Here is a 21,334-nt window from a genome sequence, read left to right on the forward strand (position 1 = left end):
TGCAGTGACCATAGTGATCCTACTACTGGTAGCATATCAGTTGTTTCTGTTTATAAAACAGGAATTCACAGGAATAGTCCTGTTGAAATAATAACCCAGTGACCACCTGAAAAAAAAAGTGAAATTGACACATGTGAACTTGGTGAAAAATATTTAAAAATGGGGTCAGAAGAATCGAAGGCTCATGTCGAGCATAACGGAGATAGCCGTATCGAAATAGTGAATGTGCAAAGCGAACACACTACAAAATTTAACGAACAAAAAGTGATATTACAAATCATACTAGTAGTGGTAGCAATCCAACTCTGTATGACGACATACCGCGAAATTAAAGGGTATATGAACAGGAAGGCCTCGAAAAAGGCAGAAGAACTACTTAGTGTTGTCTCCAAAAAGTGAACAATAAAAACAAACAGTGCATCCAACGGCTGATTATAAAGCTAAAGTGAAGAAGGCGTCTACCTCGCCATAAGAAGGTATACAGTGAAGAAAAAAAACAATATGTCAGAAATAGCAACTATCATCATAACCCTCAGGAGAGGCATAGCAGAGAAGAAACCTGTGAAGATAACAACTCATACGAAGGCAGGAAAACAATTTGTAAACATTTTACAACGTGAGCAAAGAATAAAAAACGTGAACAAAAAACAAGCACTTTTCCAATCTTCAATGTGTGACATCACCAGCGTGGACCGAACACCGGTAGGATTTAACGAAATTCTATTTTACGCAAGTGAACAGCTACCTAGTGTTACGGGCAGCCTAGTTATATCAACACACCGAGGAATAATGACGCACTTAAGCGCAGTGGAGAAAAATTTGGGTGGACGTATAATCGCCCGAATCTTCTGAAAATCCAGCAGCGAAGTAAAAATCCAGCAGTTTTACCTAAGGATTACGACATCAGCAGAATCATCGAGATAATCTACGGTGAAGTGGTGAGAGATTTTTTTTTAACGGATGTAAATGTCTTTTTTTATAAACTGTATATTCTTTAAGCTTACTATGTCATTCTTGGTGTTATAGACAAATGAATACAATAACTACAGTCAATACAGAATATGAACATCTTGGACCTTGAAGAAAAGTTAAAAGAATTATTAATTCTAGAATCAAACTTAAAAAAATCCATCTATAAAAATTTCTGCATAAAACTTTGCTCGAGAAGCAAAGGTTAAACAACCAACTATATGATTATGTACAAACAGGATTAATAAACTTAGAAGATTCTCTATCAGAATCAAAATTGACTTATTTTGAAAAGGCTTCAAGACAGGCTTTTCTGTGTGTCCAACAAATCTTGAACACCAAATTGGCGCACACAAAACGAACCATTCCTTTTAAAACATTAGTATCTACCATTATCATTTTAAGACGCTTAAAACCCGAACCAATCGTACTAAATATACAAGAAAACATGGCAAATGCCACGGAAATAATAAAAATTGCCTCGTCCCTCATACCCCAGTATGATGGGAACGGCGAGAAGCTTAACAACATAACCGCGGCGTTAAAAGCGTTAAAAACTGTTGTTACAGCCGCAACGGAACCTGTTGCAATACAGATTATCTTATCAAAATTAGAGGGAAAAGCAAGATCAGCGGTTGGAGATTCACCCGTTGATATCGAGGCAATCATCAATAATTTGACTCGGAAATGCAAACAGTCTATGTCATCAGATGTAGTGCTAGCAAAACTAAACGCAACCCGACAAAGTGGGGCGCTGAATAAGTTCACTAGTGAGATAGAGGAACTCACTAGCCAACTTGAGGCAGCCTACATAGGAGATAATATCCCATTGGACACAGCAACGAAGATGGCAAATAAGGCTGGAATCAAAGCCTTATCCAACGGCTTGAAAAGTTTGAACACTCAATTAATTGTGAAAGCAGGCACATTTAGTACACTAAATGAGGCCATAGGAAGAGCAGCGGAAAACGACCAGGAGGAAACACCGTCAATGAAAGTTTTGCATTACGGACAAAGAGGAGGAATGTACTCCTTTAATCATGACCAACGGTATAGATCCTTCTACCAGAACAATCATCGAACAAATTCAGAACAAAGAGATAACACCTCGCGGTTTGGAGGTTACAACCAAAATTTTCGAGGAAATAACAACTCGAATTCAGAACAAAGAGACAATACCTCGCGGTTTCGAGGATACAACTCAAATTCCCGAGGTGGTAACAACTCAAATTGGTACAGAGGTAATAACAATTCCAATCGAGGAAATGGCAGAAACTATAGTTTAAACTATAGCAATGGCCATCGAGATCAACACCAGGAACGATACAACAGTAACAGACATAACCCAAGTCATGGTAGGATCTATCATGCTACGACACAAGAGAACGATTCTCCTCTTCAAAACAATCGCAATAATGAATGCGATGACAGACGCGAAACCGGACCACATAATTTTTTAGGAGGGAGAGCAGACCAGATCGAACGGTCCTCTCAATAAATTTGAATGCTTCTAATTTCGTTTCTGTTGGTACTGAGATGTCCGAAGGTAAAGTTACTTTGATTATAGACAGTGGAGCAGACATTTCATTATTTAAAATCAACAAAATTAAACCAAACAGATTCGTGAGCACAGCTAACAAAATCAAATTAACGGGAATTACAGATAAAACCGTCGAAACGCTTGCTTCCACGGATACAGAAATATTTTTCGAAAATGGATTAAAGGTAAAACATACTTTTCAATTAGTTTCAAAGAATTTTCCAATACAAACAGATGGTATTCTAGGGCGCGATTTTCTCACTACCAACAGGTGCAAAATAGATTACGATTCTTGGTTATTACATTTTGACATGGGAAATAAAACAATTTCCATACCTATTGAAGACAATTTTAATAATGGCTTTATACTTCCTCAAAGAAGTGAAACCATTCGTAAATTATCAAAAAGAGCTTATCCAAGTGACATGGTTGTACACGCTCAAGAAATCCAAACTGGAATTTTTGTTGGTAATACAATCATTTCCAAGGACGAACCATATGCAAAATTTATCAACACTACAAATGAACCAGCTTTTATAAACTATGATCAGATTAATCCTATTATAGAGCCTTTTGACAATTATCATGTCCTGAAAACTATGCAGAATACACTTACAAGCACCAATCGTCAAGAACAAATTTTTAATGAAATTGATCTTTCGGATATACCTAGCTTTGTACAACAAGATTTTAAAAATTTGATCACGAACTATGCAGACATCTTTAGTTTAAAGGATGATAAACTCTCTTCAAATAATTTTTATAGTCAAGACATTCATCTTACCGATAATGCCCCTGTATATATACCAAATTACAAGCAAATTCACTCACAAACAGATGAAATTAAAAAACAAATTGATAAAATGCTTGAAGAAAATATAATTGAACCTTCTATTTCGTCATATAATTCACCAATTTTACTAGTCCCGAAAAAATCAAATAATGACAATAAAAAATGGAGATTGGTTGTCGATTTTCGGCAACTGAACAAAAAAATTTTGACAGATAAATTCCCCTTGCCAAGAATTGATTCAATTCTGGATCAACTTGGTCGAGCAAAATACTTCAGTACTCTTGACCTCATGTCAGGATTTCACCAAATTCCTCTTACACCAGAGTCCAAAAAATACACAGCTTTTTCAACACAATCAGGTCATTATCAGTATACGCGAATGCCATTTGGACTAAATATCAGCCCAAATAGTTTTCAGCGTATGATGACAATAGCCATGGCAGGGTTAACCCCTGAACACGCATTTATTTATATTGATGACATTATTGTGATAGGATGTTCTGTAAAACATCACATTTCAAATTTAGCAAACGTTTTTAATCGCCTCAAATACTACAACTTAAAATTAAATCCAAGTAAATGTAAATTTTTCCAGACCGAAGTTACATATTTAGGTCATAAAATTACCGATAAGGGTATCTACCCTGATGATTCAAAGTTTATAGCAGTGGAAAAATTTCCAGTTCCAACAAATGTTGATGACGTTCGCAGATTTGTCGCCTTTTGCAATTACTATAGGAAATTCGTACCAAAATTCGCAGGCATAGCAAAGCCATTAAACGATCTACTTAAAAAGAATGTTAAGTTCGAATGGTCTGATAAATGTCAAAAAGCCTTTGAAGAATTAAAAGCTCATCTATTATCACCACAAATTTTAAGATATCCAGATTTCTCGAAAGAATTTACCATTACAACGGATGCTTCTAATGTAGCGTGCGGTGCAGTGTTATCTCAAAACTTCGATGGTAATGACTTACCAATCGCTTACGCCAGTAAGACGTTCAACAGCGCTGAGTCAAGAAAACATACTATGTATCAGGAAATGATTGCCATTCATTGGGCGATTAACTATTTTAAAGCTTACGTATACGGCAGAAAATTCAAAATTAAAACAGATCACAGACCGCTCGTCTATCTTTTTGGAATGAAAGAACCTACAAAAAAGCTTACACAAATGCGTCTGGATCTAGAAGATTACAATTTTGAAATTGAATACATCAAAGGCAGAAACAACGTTGGAGCTGATGCACTCTCCAGAATAGCAATCACGTCAGACGAATTGAAGCAGATGTCAATTTTAAAGGTAAACACTAGATCAATGACTGGAACGAAGACGAAGGAACCAAAATCAGATGATTTGACAGGTGCGCAACTGTCAATCTACGAAACGGATTCACCTTCAAAAACCTACAAGTTACCAAAAATACGCACAACGATAAATTCATTCAAAGAAATCACAATTATCATAACGGATCCAAAAGAAAGTAAAGAAATATATGCAATCACAGCCGATGGAACTCAGACGCTAGAGTCAGTTTGTCTAAGGTTGAATGATATGCTTCAGAAAATGAAAATAAACAAGCTTGCAATGTCGACACAAAATGAAATATTCACAATTCTACCAGTAGAATTGTTTAAAAGGATCGCGATAAAAACGCTAAAGAACGTGGAAATATTATTACATAAACCACGCAGAAAAATTGAAAATTCAGAGGATATTCAGAAAATACTGCATGATTATCATGTAACACCTATCGGAGGGCATATTGGGCAAACCCGATTATACAAAAAACTACGAGACAAATATGATTGGAAGGGTATGAAAAAAACAGTTAACCGATTCATCGAGAACTGCAGATATTGTAGAATCAACAAAGTGTACAAGCATACCAAGGAACCAAACATAGTAACCACTACCCCAGCTAAACCATTTGATGTGATATCAATTGATACAGTAGGACCTTTACCAAGAACCAACAGTAGCAATCGATATTGCATAACTATACAGTGTGATTTAACAAAATATGTTGTCATAATACCTGTATCAAATAAAGAAGCTTCGACCATAGCAAAAGCTTTGGTTGAACATTTTATACTTATTTATGGAAACTTTCTTGAACTCAAATCGGACCAAGGAACAGAATATAAGAACGAAGTACTGAATCAAATTGGAAAAATACTAAAATTCAAGCAGAACTTTGCTACGGCATATCATCCGCAAACAATAGGTGCGTTAGGAAGAAATCATAGATGTCTCAATGAGTATCTACGATCTTTTTCAAACGAACACCATGATGATTGGGATGAATGGATAAAATTTTATTCATTCGTTTATAACACCACCACACATACCGATACTGATTATACACCTTTTGAGCTTGTATTCGGGAGAAAACCTAACTTACCACAAGATATTTTTAAACCCAAAATTGATCCAGTATATAATTTAGAGCAATATTGTAATGAGTTAAAATATAAACTCCAAAAATCCCATCTGGTAGCAAAAGAAAACCTAATTAGAGAAAAACAAAAAAGATTGCAAAGTTCAAATAAATATACAAACTCGATCAAATTATCCGAAGGAGATTTAGTATACATAACGAATGAAAATAGGAAAAAGTTGGACCCTCACTATATTGGACCATTTAAAGTAAAGAATGTACAGGCACAAAATTGTAAGTTGCAAGAATTGAATTCGAGAAAGTTGATTATTGTACATAAAAACAGAATAATAAAGATGTAAAATTTGTTTTTAACTTATAAATGTAGACTAAGTTAATGTAGCGCCGGAGCATTCAACAGGCAGCGTTTGAAATTTGGATGTTTTAGACTTTTAAGTTAAGGCTATGAAATAAAATACGTAAAAAAAAAAAAATATATACCGAACAAAAAAAAAATTTTTTTTTTAAGCTGCTTATATGCATTATAAAATATTGTAAAACCCGAAATATTGTAAAATTTTATCTCAAAGGCATCTGGGACAGGCAACCGCAAGAATGATTCCATTTCATTTTCTTTTCCATTACATCATTCTCTCAAAGGGGGAAGGTGTGCTATGCACGCATTGATGCAAAGCATACTTCTTCATTAATTAGTCACAGACCCACATGGGCACAAACGAATACCACGGCGAAGCACGCATTAGCAGCTTGTACCGAGGCACTCGAACGGTGCGCATGTTTTGCTGATTCTACTGTTTGAGTCCGTTTATGTTTACATACAAAAGCGGCAATTGCCAAAATATCGTCACCGCCGTCCCAGGCGTCTTTATCTATCCATTAAGTTCAATTAATTGACATTTTCCAAATAAAAGGGACAGAGGTTCCACCACCAGGGCAGTCTTGTTCTGGCCTTCGACTCACTTGTTTCACTGCATTCTAAATGCATACTGAACGTCCCTGTAGCACTCTGGTTCCCAGATACTGCTTATGATCTGAGGTTGGCAACAAGAAAGCAACACTAAGGGCTAAAAGACCGAAGTCTTTAACCCCCTACTGTTAGTCCCCGGACGGACTTTCAGACCTCGCCTTCTCTACAAGTGTTCTATTCATCCTCTCCGCAGTCCCGTTTTGTTCAGGTGTGTAAGGACACGTGGTTTGGTGAATCACCCCATCGCGTTCGAAGCTTTTCTTCATCGTGGAGTTGATATACTCTGTACCGTTATCCGTCCGTAGTATCTTCAATTTTCGTCCCGTTTGTCGTTCAAATAGTGCCTTGAATTTCTCGTACACTTCTTTTACTTGACTCTTGGACTCGATGAAATACACGAAAACCTTGCGACTGGCATCGTCCACAAAGGTCACGAAGTAACGGCTTCCACCAATCGACGAAACTTCTACCGGTCCGCAGACATCAGAGTGAACCAGATCCAACGGGTTTTGAGCACGCGAGGAACTACAATGAAAAGAACTTCGAGTGTGCTTACCCTGAACGCATGCCACACAATCCGCTGTGACGCCAAATTGTTGCGGCATCCCGTCGACCATCGTTGTAAGTTTGCTCATGTATTGCTGATTCAGATGTCCTAGTCTGCGGTGCCACAAGCTTGAATTGTTCGTCAGAAACGCTTTTTCCGATTTCTTCGTATTCAGCTTGTACATCCCATTCTCTTGAGTACCGGTAACAACGATATCGCCAACTTCGTCTCGAACTTCACATCCGTCAAACTTGAACAGGACTGTCATGTTTTTAGCACATATTTTACTAATAGACAACAGGTTTGTCGTTAGATCTGGAACCATCCAAACGTCCTTCACCTGTATTGGTCCTTCTTCTAACTCCAGATTCACTGTACCTCTTGCAACGGATTTGATGCTTTGACTACTGGCAGTGTCGATCGAATGTACCCAGTCAGTATGCTTGATAAAACCTTCTACCGTCCGCGTCATGTGTGATGTTGCGCCGGAATCGAAAAACCAATCTTCTTCTCTTCCTTCTCCTGTAGCTAACATAGCACACAATGCCTTAGCTTTCGGTTTTGAAAAACTTGAGCTTTGCTTCTGGGGACAGTTTGCTGCGGTTTCTTACAAGTAAAACAGGTACGATTTTTCTTTTCTGCACCACCCTTCGTTCGCTTTATCTTCTGTTTTGAATAGAGTGCACCTTCACTGCTGGAACTCTTCAAAGGCCATTTAACATCTTGGATAATCTTCGTCTTTACTACATCCGCAGTCAATTGAATTCCTGAAGCTTGAAGACCCATTATCATCGGATTGTAATATTCAGGTAAACCTTTCAGCAGTAATGAAGCCAGCCATTGATCATTGACTTCAAAACCGATTTCGCTCAAATCATTTGCTGTTGTCACCAACTGGTCCACGTAGTCTTCAACAGATTCGCAATCTTCCAACTTGATAGTCGTCAATTTGTCCAGAAGACCGAACCGCCGGATTAGTCCATCGTCCTGGAATGCCTGTTGCAGTTTGTCCCATGCCTGTTTAGCGGTATCAGCGTTCTTGACCAAACTAAAGTTGTGCTTCTCCAAGCTCAAACAAATGGCCGCAAGTGCTCGATCGCTCATATCCGGATCCACTGCTACATTCTCCAACGGTTTGACTGCACGCCACGTACCTTCGCGTATAAGTGCCATTTTCATTGAAAAAGCCCACGATGCATAATTCTGCCTTCCCTTCAATTTCTCCATTACCGGTAGGGATACTGCGCTTCCGAAAGTCCGACCAGTTGCTGTTGACCGCACACCGCTTCCACTTGCAGTTGAACCATCACCTCCAGCTATCTGTCTCGAGTTTCCGCCAGTCATTCCTCCGCTTTGAGAAATTGAACTTGAATTATCCCTTGGAATCATCTCAGGAACTAGCACGAATTGCGGTCGTCGAATTTGTTCAAATTCTAGCCTGTACTGGTTGTGTACTGGTGTGTACTGGTTGTGCTCAGAAGAACTAATGAAAATTTATTAACACGTTTATACACACTAAACAACTAGGGGTCGCTACTAAGCAAGTGGGTTGCTATGCATAGCGACAGCTTTCGTAGGTTACTTCGTTTCACCATACCGCAACAGTATCACTAACTAAAGTTCTCTAGTCTAGTTCACATTAAAAGTGACTGTTACACGTCCCGTTTTGAGTTTCTCAAATTCTCACTCGTGACCTTCCGCATAAAAAATATAATAACGAGTTGTCATTTTGAAGTGTGTAGCTCGCCATTAAAATCAAATTTAGTTCTATACCGTGGACTTCCAATTGGAATTTGTATCCTTCGATAGATTTATTACGTATATTTCGACCCTAACAGTACGAGACGAGATATTTTAAGGCTGATTCATCGCTTTGTTATGAGAAACGTCTTCTTCTACTTCTAAAATTAAGTAGAATTCTGTTTAAAACATCTATAAACAACTAGCTACATTGTACGCACAATACTTTGTGTATCTAAGGCCTAACGTTGCGCAGTTTGGAAAAAAAAACCCTGGAAAATAGTGATTGTTTTTGTTCTTTTTTATTTTCATGGAAAAATTATTATTATAAGCAAGTATAAAATATGACGATATGATGTCTACTTTTTAGGCAAAATGTACAATGTTTGGCACAACGCAATGTAAGGTGCACACTCGGTACCGTAAACGGGGTGAATAGAAAAAGTGGGGCGAATAGAAACAAAGCGATCTACAGTTAGAAAAGCGACTATTGTTTAACGATAAACTTCAAAAACCTACTGAAGCATATTTTTCCCTTAGCTCAATAGCAATATCGTATCGATAGACTATTTTCAAAAGTTTGTTTTATTGCTCATTAAAAAATTGAGAAAAAAAATATTGAAATCTCAACCATTTTTGATAGCTTGAAACATTTTACATTTTTGCCAATTTCTAACATGATGAGAAACTTAAATCATTTTTAATATTTTTTTTTCACTAACTAAATACATATTAATATTTCTTAGATGCACTTACAAAAGTGTTTATTTTTCCAAAAAAGTATGGAAATTTACTGAACAGTGTTTCTTTTCGCACCATTGCGGGGTGAATAGAAACATGCAACATTTTTGTAAATTTTTGTACGATATAATTTTAATGAATTTGTTGGTGGTAGTTGGTCCCTAGTGATTTATCCTACCTCCGTTCTGGTCACGATCTTCAGATTATCGTGATTCGTCAACATTCGTATTGATAAAGTGGAGGGACATGGTTGAAATGGAGTTTAAAAGAAACGAATGTCAGAACAGGTATCCACCGGCGACGCCAAACGGACCAACGTAATGTGGTGTAATTTGGGATTTGTGGATTGAATACTGATATTTTTTGCCAAGCATCAATATGGGTGACTTTCGAGGATAGCGAAACGTAAGAGGGGTTAGGACAAGGTTGTGGATTTACTGGGTAAATCCATCACATTGGGGTTATGACTCTGTGTCCTGTCAGGAATAGGGTCTGATTGGTATGGTAGTATGCAATAGAGTTCGGAATTGATAGACAGACTTTGAGGAAAGAAGTTTTGAACGTAAGGCAGCAGCACCTTGGATCTTGGAGGGCGCAGGTCTGGAGAGTTGGGCGCCGTGCACAAATTATGGGAAGTATTTGAAAATGTTTTCTTGTTCAGATTGGGTAACGCAAGAGAGGATTTTTAGCTCTGCGTTATATTAGGAGGATATTATAGTGCATGGTCTACTGATGACTGTGTATTTTAAGGGTGATCGAATGAAAGCTTTGTTGAGTAAAGTTACCGTTGAATTTTTGCAGTTCGTAATTGTTTTGAAATGTTTGTCGGACAATAAGAAAATTTTCTAGGGTATTTATTTGGATGCTAATGCATTATATTGATAAATCTAATTGTTCGTATCACACGCGAAGCATAGCATAACCCAATGTATAATGAAATTAGGTTCGAAGAAAGGATTAATATTTGATCACTTAAACTTTACGCTGCAAGATATTCTTAATCGTTTTTCGTTTCTTCTGATGTACAGGAATAACTGGTATATTTAGCTAAAATAATGAACAATCATACGCATAGAGCCTACGGATTGAAATTAAAATAATATTGCGCATTTCTTTCACACCACAGGTTTATCGCAGAAGTTTTTACATGTGCGGAGGCGTTGGTAGAGGTGCGCGATTGCGTCGAGTCGGGTCGGTGTTTTCAGCGGACTCATTTTTTGCAAATCGAAGGATGAGTGCTCTGAGGGCATCAACATGATTCGATGAGGTCCCACACTTTTATTTGCGCTTTTGCACTTGTAAATGTCTTACTAAATAGGAATACTTTGTGTTAGGGAAAGTGCAGGAGAATAAAATATAATTCATTAGAATTTTCTGATAGAGGCAGAGTTCACATGTTACTTAGGTATTTAAAAGCAAATGAGAACCACATTAAATAATAGATAAACACTATTAATAATAATAATAATATTAATAATGGTCATATTTTTATATTTTCATTTCATCGCGGTCCTCATTGCTCGAGCGGAGACGACAAAACTCGAGGTGGATAGAATCGACGCAACTACGACACGGAAAAGAAACAGATGAGAAACTATCGATACATTTATTCAACTATAAAAACCACGTTTTAACGTAATGACTTTATTTCTTCTCGTTTCAGCAATCCAACAACCAAACCATCTCTACTATCTTTTCATTTCCTCTTCGTTACATTTATAGTCCCTCTGGCACTGAATCGAATGACGCATTCCGCTTTTTATTAGCGATGTCTTTGCTGTACGTTGAGCATGGTGTCGGAGGTGATGTGCTGTGTAGAACATCGGATGTTCTGCACGGCACGCTACTTCCGGCATTTTGTTTGGCGTGCGGGATAGGCAGTGCTAGTGATGATATGAAGGCCGCTATTCGGTTTAGTGCCAGAGGGACTATATCTATTTAATGTATCTGAAGCTTGTGGGACCGCTTTAATTCCGGCGCCTGCTTGTGGAAGATCCCGGTGTGCTAAACGGTATAGGACATGTTAACGGGGGAGGCTTGGTAGGTCCTCACCCAGCCCGTGTCTAGATGGGCGGATAATTGTCTGCCAGGGTGTGGATTGAGCAATTACAATTACAATTACGATATAATTTTAATGAATTTGTTTATCGGCATATCGGTCTATTTTGCTCGAAGTAAGAGGGAGCATGGAGAAGAAAGCAATGAATACTAGATGGATAGGTACCGTAAGGGAACGGCGAGAGAAATTGGATTAGATGTTGAAGAGGGTATACCATATGAAACAGTATTACTTGAAACGTCCTTCCTTGTGGCTAACGTCCCCTATGGGAACGGCTTGGTGTGTTTTGAGAATGACACTACCAAGACAGCCCATATGGTGTTCCGGTCGAGCCAGTAGTCAGCCAGGTTAGTAGAGAGAAATCCCCCATGGTGGTGGGTGGACTAAGTCATCGTCCTAGCTTGATGTTAGAGTTCAGTCAGTCGGCTTAACTTATCCACTACTACTCGCGCCGAGCCAACGCCCCGCGATGCTACCTACCTACCAGTGGCAGCGAGCAGCGCGTCCTCCAGTGAACTGAACCGAACTACCGACGGCTCGCGACGGTACCTACCTACATACCCGACGACGACGACGGTACAGTGCCAGCGAGCAATCGACGAGAGCCAGTGGCTGTGGCTGTGGCTGTGCCTGTGCCGATGGGATGCTACGAACGGGGGAGAGAGCGCGCGCGAGAGAGAGCAATACCGAGAGAGCGAGCGCACCCGGTTTTTTTGCGCTCTCGATGGGAGCAGCGAGGTCGGTCCGGTTAGTGTCCTCCAGTTTGGTCGCTGGCGGGCGATCCAAGTTGGCCCGGAAAACCCTTCAGGGAGGAAGGCAGTGTGCGTGGACCGGTAGGAAAATGTTCCGAAAGCAACGTTACCCTACTGGCCGATGGTCTACATACCGAGAACACACTGAACCGCAACCCGCGATGGATGATGGGAGTTGGAAGGACGCTACCGCGCAAAGGCGACACCGAGGTGTGTACAACACCACTGGTAACGATCTGTATGCTCGGCGTTGGATGAATGATGCGATCGACGCACTGCGCGCACTGTCAGACCGGGATGGGCTAGTAGCGTGCACGTCGTTCGGACAACACCAACGGGGCACATCACCACCAGTGACACGCTTTTTCGCAGCAGCAAAGTCCAACCAGCAACCAGCACCAGACCGGCACGAGACGTTTGCACCGCGCGCTCCCACCGAAAGCACGGAGAGCAGTGCGCAGTGCAGGCGTGTCGTCTCCCGAACCGAGGGCCGTAGATGGATAGGTACCGTAAGGGAACGGCGAGAGAAATTGGATTAGATGTTGAAGAGGGTATACCATATGAAACAGTATTACTTGAAACGTCCTTCCTTGTGGCTAACGTCCCCTATGGGAACGGCTTGGTGTGTATTTTGAAGTTTACCAATGCTTCTGAAGGTATTTTGAGTTTACCAATGCTTCTGAGGTTACGAAAACATTCGCCCCGCCAATGCTGAGATTCCGGTAAGATTACCGGCAGTAGCAATTTGTAATATCCGTGTGAATTCTGGCATTACGATATTATGTTATTTTCTAAGAATTTTAGGATGTCGGTAGGAATTCAGATATTTATAATGTAATTTGGAATTTTACTTGTAAACTCTGACATCTCAGATTTCCTTTTGAATTCCGGAATTCCTGTAGGAACTTTGGGATTCCGATAGGGATGTCGGATTTTTTGTGATAATTCTGGAAGTTCAAATATCATTCTAGGCTAATATTGCGGAAATATTAGGAATCTGTTAAAAACTCTAGAATTGGGGTGGGAATGGGATTCCGAATATTAATCTCTTGGAATTCTGTGGGTATCTTTGAGACGGTATTTTTGTAAGAATCTATGAGATTGCGGTGGGATTCCTGCGAATTATTGTGTGAATATTTGTAATTCTGAAAACCAATCTTCGTAATTATTGTAAAAACCTTTAAGATTCCGTTTATCTCCAGTTCCGTTGGAATTTCAAAGCAAAGCTTTAATATAAACGATTTGAATGTTGGTAAATATTGTATAGATTTCAATGGGATTTTTTGTGAAATCGACAAGAATTTTGATAATTTCAAAGGGAACCCTGGTGTTTTAGGGAAGATCCTCATTAAATTCTAACGACTACCAATGGAATCACTACAATTCCCATAAAAATCTCGACATTCTAAGTTCTAGACATTCCAAGGATACTATCAGAAACCCCACCAAAATAACGAGAATATCGCAGAAACACTTAGAACTTCCGGAATTCAACATGCTGTTAAGAAAACACACGGGGAGCATCAAAATTCTACCGCAATTTCACCAGAATCTCAGTACTGGTGCTAGAAAATATGTGGTTCCAAATTTGATAGCTGTTATCTCAAGATCTCTTCATAGATGTTAAGCTACACTCAAAATAATCCAAACGTCATTGTTACGTGAAAACATACGTGATTTTTTTCCATCGCACTTTCCACGTAGCTCTTACGTTAATCATAGGTAGCCTAGAATGAACGCATGAACTTTTGAACTTCGTCCATTCCACCGTCGCTAAACGTAAGAGCTACGTGGATTTTCCGGTAGCCTTTACGAAGCGTTTCAATAGGACCTAGATGGTTTTGCATTAAATTTAACTGTAATAAAGACCAATCTTATTTCTAATAGGCTTTGGAAGTTTGTTTACATTGGGAATTAGTTTTCATTCCCAATGTAAACAAACTTAAAAGATTGTGATATTTTTATTGTCAATCTGAGCAATTTGAATCCTGTTCCCAATTTTGTGAGTTTGGTCTGCCCTGTTGTAGCCTTCGCGTGCTATAAGGCGGCATCCACAAATTACGTAACGCTCTAGGGGGAGGGGGGGAGTAGGCTCAAGCGTTATGGCTCATAAAAAATTTGAAAATTTTCATACAAAAAGCGTTACGGAGGGGGGGGGGGGGGGGCGGTCAAAAATTTCCAATTTTAGCGTTACGTAATAAATGGACGCTGCCTAATTGATAGAGGTTATAAATCACGTATAAAATATGAAGTAAAGCAGGGATTCTTCGGTATTCAAAGCATATTTACCTTGAAATCAATCTTACACAATGTTTAAAGCAGCAGCAGCTTCTGAAGTTCTTCAAAAATCAAGCGGGCGCCATCTTAGGATTTGAGCTCAACACCGAATGTGCGTACACTATGCAAATGTAAAAATGAACTCAAACACCTACGTGAATTCCACGTGAGCGCTATAGGTAACCTCAGTAAACATTACCGAGTCACTATTTGGTGGTTATGAATGGTTTAGTGATCTTTATCTTAGTCAGGTGAAGTGGAGGTAAAATTAATTTGGAATGATCTACGTGACTTTTCACGTAGCACTGACGTTTGGATTTTTTTGAGTGTAGTATTTGAAAAATCATCAATCACTGGCGTTGGCGAAGGCCGAAAACCACCCAGAAAATTCTTTGATGTACCATCATCATAAAATCATAGACATAAAGAGAATACCAGACTAATCGCAAAATTACACTACAAATTTTGTCAAATAACAGCACCTTCATGATTTGTGCAAATTGTCGCGTAATCGATTAGATTCCATGCATTTTCTTCATATGCATGATTGTATTAATTTTAGGCGTCACTCTGAATAGATTGTTCTTTACGTGCAGAATCACTCTGCACTCTGAATGGAAATTTCTTAACGTGCAGCTTCAGTCACTGCACATGTTCGAAAGTAGTAAGTACTACATGTTCGAAAAGTTTTTTATTCATACCAAAAGTGTAGTAAACTTTGTGGATTTTGTTTTTGAGTAGATGCTACATGTAGTAAAGTTCAAAGTTTTTTATTCATACCACCCATTGTTCGTTATCCAGCCGCATCAGCCCGATCGGAGGTATTGCCAGGCAATCTATCCAGCGTTAGCTTCTCTACGTTGGCGCCAACCTGGCAGCGCGTCAAGCTGTAGAATGCGGAGCGCGTGGCACAATATACCATTGTCATATCCGTATTCTCTGTTGTATATATAAGCACCCGATTTGAATGTAATCTATATAAATAAAAATGGAATCGTGTTTGTATGTCACGAAATAACTTACGAACGGGTGTACGGATTTGGATGATTCTTTTTCCGCTTCGTTCGACAAGGGTTCCGACGTGTTTGTGTGCATCAAAATCCAAGGATATTCACCAGAAAATCTATATAAATAAAAATGGAATGCTGTTTGTATGTCACGAAATAACTTACGAACGGGTCTACGGTAAAGTGACCAGATGTGTCCCGGAAAAAAATCCGGGACGCTTGTCAGATCTCATCCTCAATGAAGCGCTGCCTAAATTTGGTGTGCAATTTACATTCATATTCAATCTAAGACATGTACTATATACTGAATTATTTGAAATAAAAAGTATTGAAACTGTACTATCAAGTTAAAAGTTGTTCTGTCCCGGATAATCCGGGACGTCTGGTCACTTTAGTCTACGGATTTGGATGATTCTTTCTCCGCTTCGTTCGACAAGGGTTTCGACGTGTTTGTGTGCATCAAAATCCAAGGATATTCACCAGAAAAGTCGAAAAAACAAGAATTAACGGACCTGTCATTTGGTATGGGGTGATTCAAATCATTTTCCAACAGCCTACTTGATGGCAAGACGAAGTTTGCCGGGACCACTATGTTATATATAGTTTAAATCGTTCCCCACAGAGTAGGCAATGGACCGATGCACGAGTTCTCTTTTTGACGTTTGAGCGGTGCCGTGTTATTTACGTGACCATGGCAACGAGTGAATTCGGCACCGCTCAAACGTCAAATTAGTGAACTCGTGCATTGGTCCATAAAGTTGAAGTTTTAAGGTGATTATAAAACGAAGCCAAACTTTGAATTTTCAAGAGCACAAGACTGGAGAATCTGACAACAGTTCGCGTCTAAAACCAATCAAATTGCTTGTTTGTTGGTGGTGAGCAATGGGATAAATTTTCAACGCGGGGCGCTGTTTGGTTCTCAAGTCTTGTGCTCTTGAAAATTTGAGGTGTGGCTTCCTTCTATAATCACCTTAATCCATTCGTTGTTTCGTCGTCGTCTGGACACACTTCCACAACACAACGTAAGGCTCCACCTAGGACCAAACACGCATCTTTTTTTTCAATACAAATTTAAATTAAATTCATAAAAAACTTTGGCCCTTTTTCCACACAATAAAAGAAAACTAGTGATTTCCATCAAGTCTGTCTTGAATGTCGTTGACAAACTGGAGTTATCTTGAAGTTTGAAAAAACTTTATTTCATATTTCGTGTGTAGCATCCAAGGGCGTAGTCAGCAAATTAGCAATTGGTATATAGGTAAAATACATAGATAGGTAAAATACATAGATGAATTGAATCCTTGAATCGCCGAAACATACTATGTGTTACCCTAGCCGGGAAAACAAGATAAGACTACGGTTCATAATAGTAGATCTTACCTCGTAACGCACATCGAAACGGTGAGTTACCCACGTTACGGGTAACTATCAATTCCACGGTACGTTACTTATTATTATTGTCGCACCGCCACCAAACCGGATCGTTCCAGTGAGACTCGCGACGCGCCTCAACTCGCGCGATTTTGAAATCAGTTTTTTAGTGTGGCGCTGCATTCTTACGATTTTTATGAACACAGCGCACTATTCACATATTAGCTGCGACGCACGGGGCCCGTGAAAACAATAATTATAAATAAATGCTGGTCTTGATTTCTACCGGATACATAATATTAGAGTCTTAGCGCTTCTCAGCAAAAAATGCCGGAAACTTTCACCTACCACGGGTAAAGAATTTGCTGGATAAGCTTCTCAGTTGTGGTGGTTCAGGGACCATTTCACTATACTGCAGGTTCCAAAAATCACCGCTTTTTGGATGCTGTGCAAGTCCTTCCATCCCAGTTCATCTAGTGATTTTAGGAGAGATTTCGGGTCAATTCCGGTCGCTGCAAGGACTATCGGAACTATACGGACGTTCTCTAGGTGCCACATCTGCTTCAACTCCTCCGCCAAGTCACGGTACTTTGCTGTCTTGTTGGACAACGTTGATTGAACATTGTGGTCCAGCAGTACAGCGACGTCGATGAGTGTAACTCGTTTTATCCTTTTGTCGGTGCGGTTGGCACGGATTAGGACGTTCGTTTTGATCTCGCGATCCCAGTAGTCAGTACAGCTTTATGCAACTATTTTCCAGAAGTAACCTGACGAGTATAGAATCATATTCTAGATACTATGGCAAAGTATTCATCTGAATTTGGTTTGTCTCAAGCTCGTCGAAAGTCAATGGAGCTCTAGAGCTACAATTGGTGAGAGAGGGTTATTGTTAAAAAAAATCCACTATTTGTTGCAATAAACTGATATGTTTATACGAAATAACCATGCTATCCAATGATGTTTCATTAAGTTCAAAAACAAAACCTGCAGTTTAAAATACAACACTCATTGTTGTTTCAAATTAGGATGTTTCTGTGTGTTTATATTGTCTCTAAAGTAATTATAATCGTATTTTGTAATTGATGGATAGTCTCTAATTTAGAATAATACAATTCCTGTTTTCTTAGAATAATACTGTTTTTAAAATAATACAATTCCTGTTTTTCTTTTTTTTAGTATCCAACTACTACTCGAACGGAGAGCTCTTCCAGAAGTTCGCCAAATATCCATTCGAACTTGTGCGATTATATATAGCGGAAATTGCACTTGCACTTGGTAAGTTGTGACTCTGCTAAACTAAGTTCAGACATCTTTACACATTTTTATAATTGCATTCTTTCTTCGACAGATTTTCTGCACCAAGCCGGAGTCATATACCGTGATCTGAAACCGGAAAATGTGCTACTCGATCAGGACCATCACATACGACTGATTGATTTTGGACTGAGCAAGTGGTTGAGCATCGGTAGCCGCACGCGAACCATCTGCGGAACTCTACAGTACATGGGTAAAACATCATTCTGATTTATTAACCATTGACTAAAGTGCACAAAGTACTCAGTTCCGGGTAAGATCAATTTCAATTAGAAAAACCAAGTGCATCAATCGCAAAAAAGAAGTTAAATGATAAGAAAGCGAAAAGTTTTGCGTTATATGTAGGAAACATAGTTTCGAACGGCATAGCATAATGAATGCTCGCTCGCAAACTTTTGACCTGACGATGGAAGGTCGTCAGGTAGATGAAGCTGTTTCAAGTATTTTTCACACGATTCTGTTTCATCGGAGTTTGGGCAAGTTTATGTACACTGGTGAGGCCATGTACTCTATTGGATCCATCGGTTATATGGATGTGGACTGTGATTTCATTGACTTCACTTACGTTTGCTGTACTTCACCGATGCTGGATGAAACAATCAAGCGAGAGATTGGAGAGTTCAGTCGTCAATTGCGCAGCAATGAAAGCTCTGGCACGGGTCAAATTAGTTTGGAGTTTTTCCAGCGGAAGAAGGCGCGGTGGGCCTTCCTGACCGAATGCATCCCATGGGAGGTGTGGACTATCCGATTGGAGTTAGTAAATCTGACTAATGAAGACGATCGGCAGATTTATCGGGAACAAGTAGGAGATACGCTATCGGATAAAATTGTCTACATTACTGAGGTAATGAATAGACACGATTACCTACCGAAAACTCCAAACCAGGCAGAGTTGGATTTGGTTTTCGACACTTCTTATCCAGACGTGCAACCATATCTATTCCAGTTTAAGTTTACTACCACCGGACCCAGCAATAATTCCGTGGGGAAAACTGTTATTAAGAAGTTGTTCAAGGAAACGCTTTCATTGTGACTGTATGGCGGTCGGACGTATTAGCAATGGTAACTTTTGGTCGAAAAAAAAAATAGTGTTTATCGATAGGAGGAGGATTTCAATACAGTGTCATTGAAAAAAAAGATATTGGCGTGGAAAGCTATTTGAGGCTATTTGATTGGTACATCATGGAAAAGAATTGGAAAATGTTTGTAGAAGCCAATCGATCGCTAACCATATGTTTTTATCGTTTTAGAAATTTCGATTTTTATTTCAATCGATTTTGCTATTATAAGTTTATGCTCAAAATTTATGTACGACAAATATACATTTGCATGATCGATTAAATATTGCTTTAACTTATCATGTAAAGAACTAAAATATAATTTTTTTTCCGGCGAATAAAAAAAGCGAAATCAGTTGAAAAAATTTTGGTTGTTTTTTTCAACTGTAAACTAATTGATTATCAATAGTTTTACTATTGAAACCGTTAGCTGACTACTGGAATAACCTGATGTGTATGGAATCATATTCTAGTAGCTATTGCAAACATTCATCTGTTTTGATTTGTCTCAAGTTCGTTGAAAACCTATGGAACTTTGGAAAAGAGACGGTCAATGCCAAGGTGTTTTTTGTGATCTATTCTAAGTGCTGCTCTAAAAATGGTCCTTAATTTAGGTTAATCAGAAAAGTTTGAAATAACAATATTCTGCGGAAAATTGGCGTGATAAAACCGAAACGCTACTGTGTTTCGCTCTCTTGTTTTGCAATATATTGTTCCAAAAAACAAGATTTTTTTTTTCAAAACATTTCGATTTCGCCACATTATTTCTTTACGATTAAAAATTTTCAACGAATCATGCAAGAGCAAACAGTTGAAATTATGCACTAGAACATCATGAAAGCATTCAACGATTTGTTTTATTTGCTTGAGTTTCTTTTTTTTTAAATTTTCGTATGTTTTTCTTATTGTACCTAGTAGTGAAAGAAAACCGACTCGAAAATATTTGTTTTCAAAGCAAGACAACAATCCGGTTAGAAATCGCTGTACATTCGATATATGTTAGAGCATAAACGTTGTATTCGTTACCAGCTTTGAATGGCGTTATCAGTGGTAGCAAGCTATATGTAATATAAACATTAAAATGATTGAAACAACATTTCAAAATTATTTGATGTTGAGTTAAGATCGAGTAACGCTGATTTAGATGCACTTACCACCTACAACTAGTAGCTCATACAAACAAGACGTTCTTAATTATAGGGTAAACGGTGATTTTAGAATTGTGTAAAAAATCGTGTAAGGGATTACGAAAAGAGATATGTATAATTGTAATGTGATAAAAGGCTGAGCGAGGAAAAGAAATGCTGGATAATTTAAATAAGCGTGAATGTTAATTGCACCTAGCTAAGGTGAAGATATCGCATTAGTTTAAACCGCGTAACGCACCGCATATTGCATAACAAAAGTGCAACAGACAAACAAATTGTACATTTTAACTGTTAGTGAGTCATTAGCGTAGAGTTGAGTTATTTTTTCCTGTGTAGATATATTGAAATTCGATTAAACATACGTGAATTACAGTGTGAAAGTGCATCGAAGATTGAAGATGCTCAACGAGAGAGAATAAAGCAAGTCTCAAAACCTTAACTCAATGAACTCTATGATGTGAAAGAAATTCAAATTCTGGATTCAATTAAATTTAAAAACTTATCTATTATCTTTTACACAGTCACAGTATTTTCTTTTTCAGGTAAGTACAACATACGATGTCTTAATCTAATTATGTTTTGTTTTGTGCAATTTTTATTTGTTTACAGCTCCGGAAATTTTGGAAAATGAACCGTATGGCCATGCTGT

The 21,334-nt window shown here is 38.6% G+C and overlaps 1 protein-coding gene across 2 annotated transcripts in view; it reads left to right on the plus strand.

Moving 5' to 3' along the window:
- LOC5576877 (autophagy-related protein 101) overlaps positions 1-21,124 on the plus strand; it is a 41,679-nt gene extending 20,555 nt beyond the window's left edge. The window contains exons 5-6 of one of the 2 annotated variants that reach the window (XM_001662927.2): positions 18,342-18,440; positions 18,514-19,616. In XM_001662927.2, the coding sequence (XP_001662977.2) occupies positions 18,342-18,440; positions 18,514-18,689 (275 nt within the window). In that variant the 3' untranslated portion in view covers positions 18,690-19,616. Of the gene's footprint in view, positions 1-18,341; positions 18,441-18,513 lie in introns of both variants that reach the window. The other variant, XM_021847823.1, reaches the window with a different exon arrangement.
- Positions 21,125-21,334: the final 210 nt, after the last annotated feature.

Source organism: Aedes aegypti, chromosome 1 (assembly GCF_002204515.2).
Source record: "Aedes aegypti strain LVP_AGWG chromosome 1, AaegL5.0 Primary Assembly, whole genome shotgun sequence".
Lineage (NCBI taxonomy): Eukaryota > Metazoa > Arthropoda > Insecta > Diptera > Culicidae > Aedes > Aedes aegypti.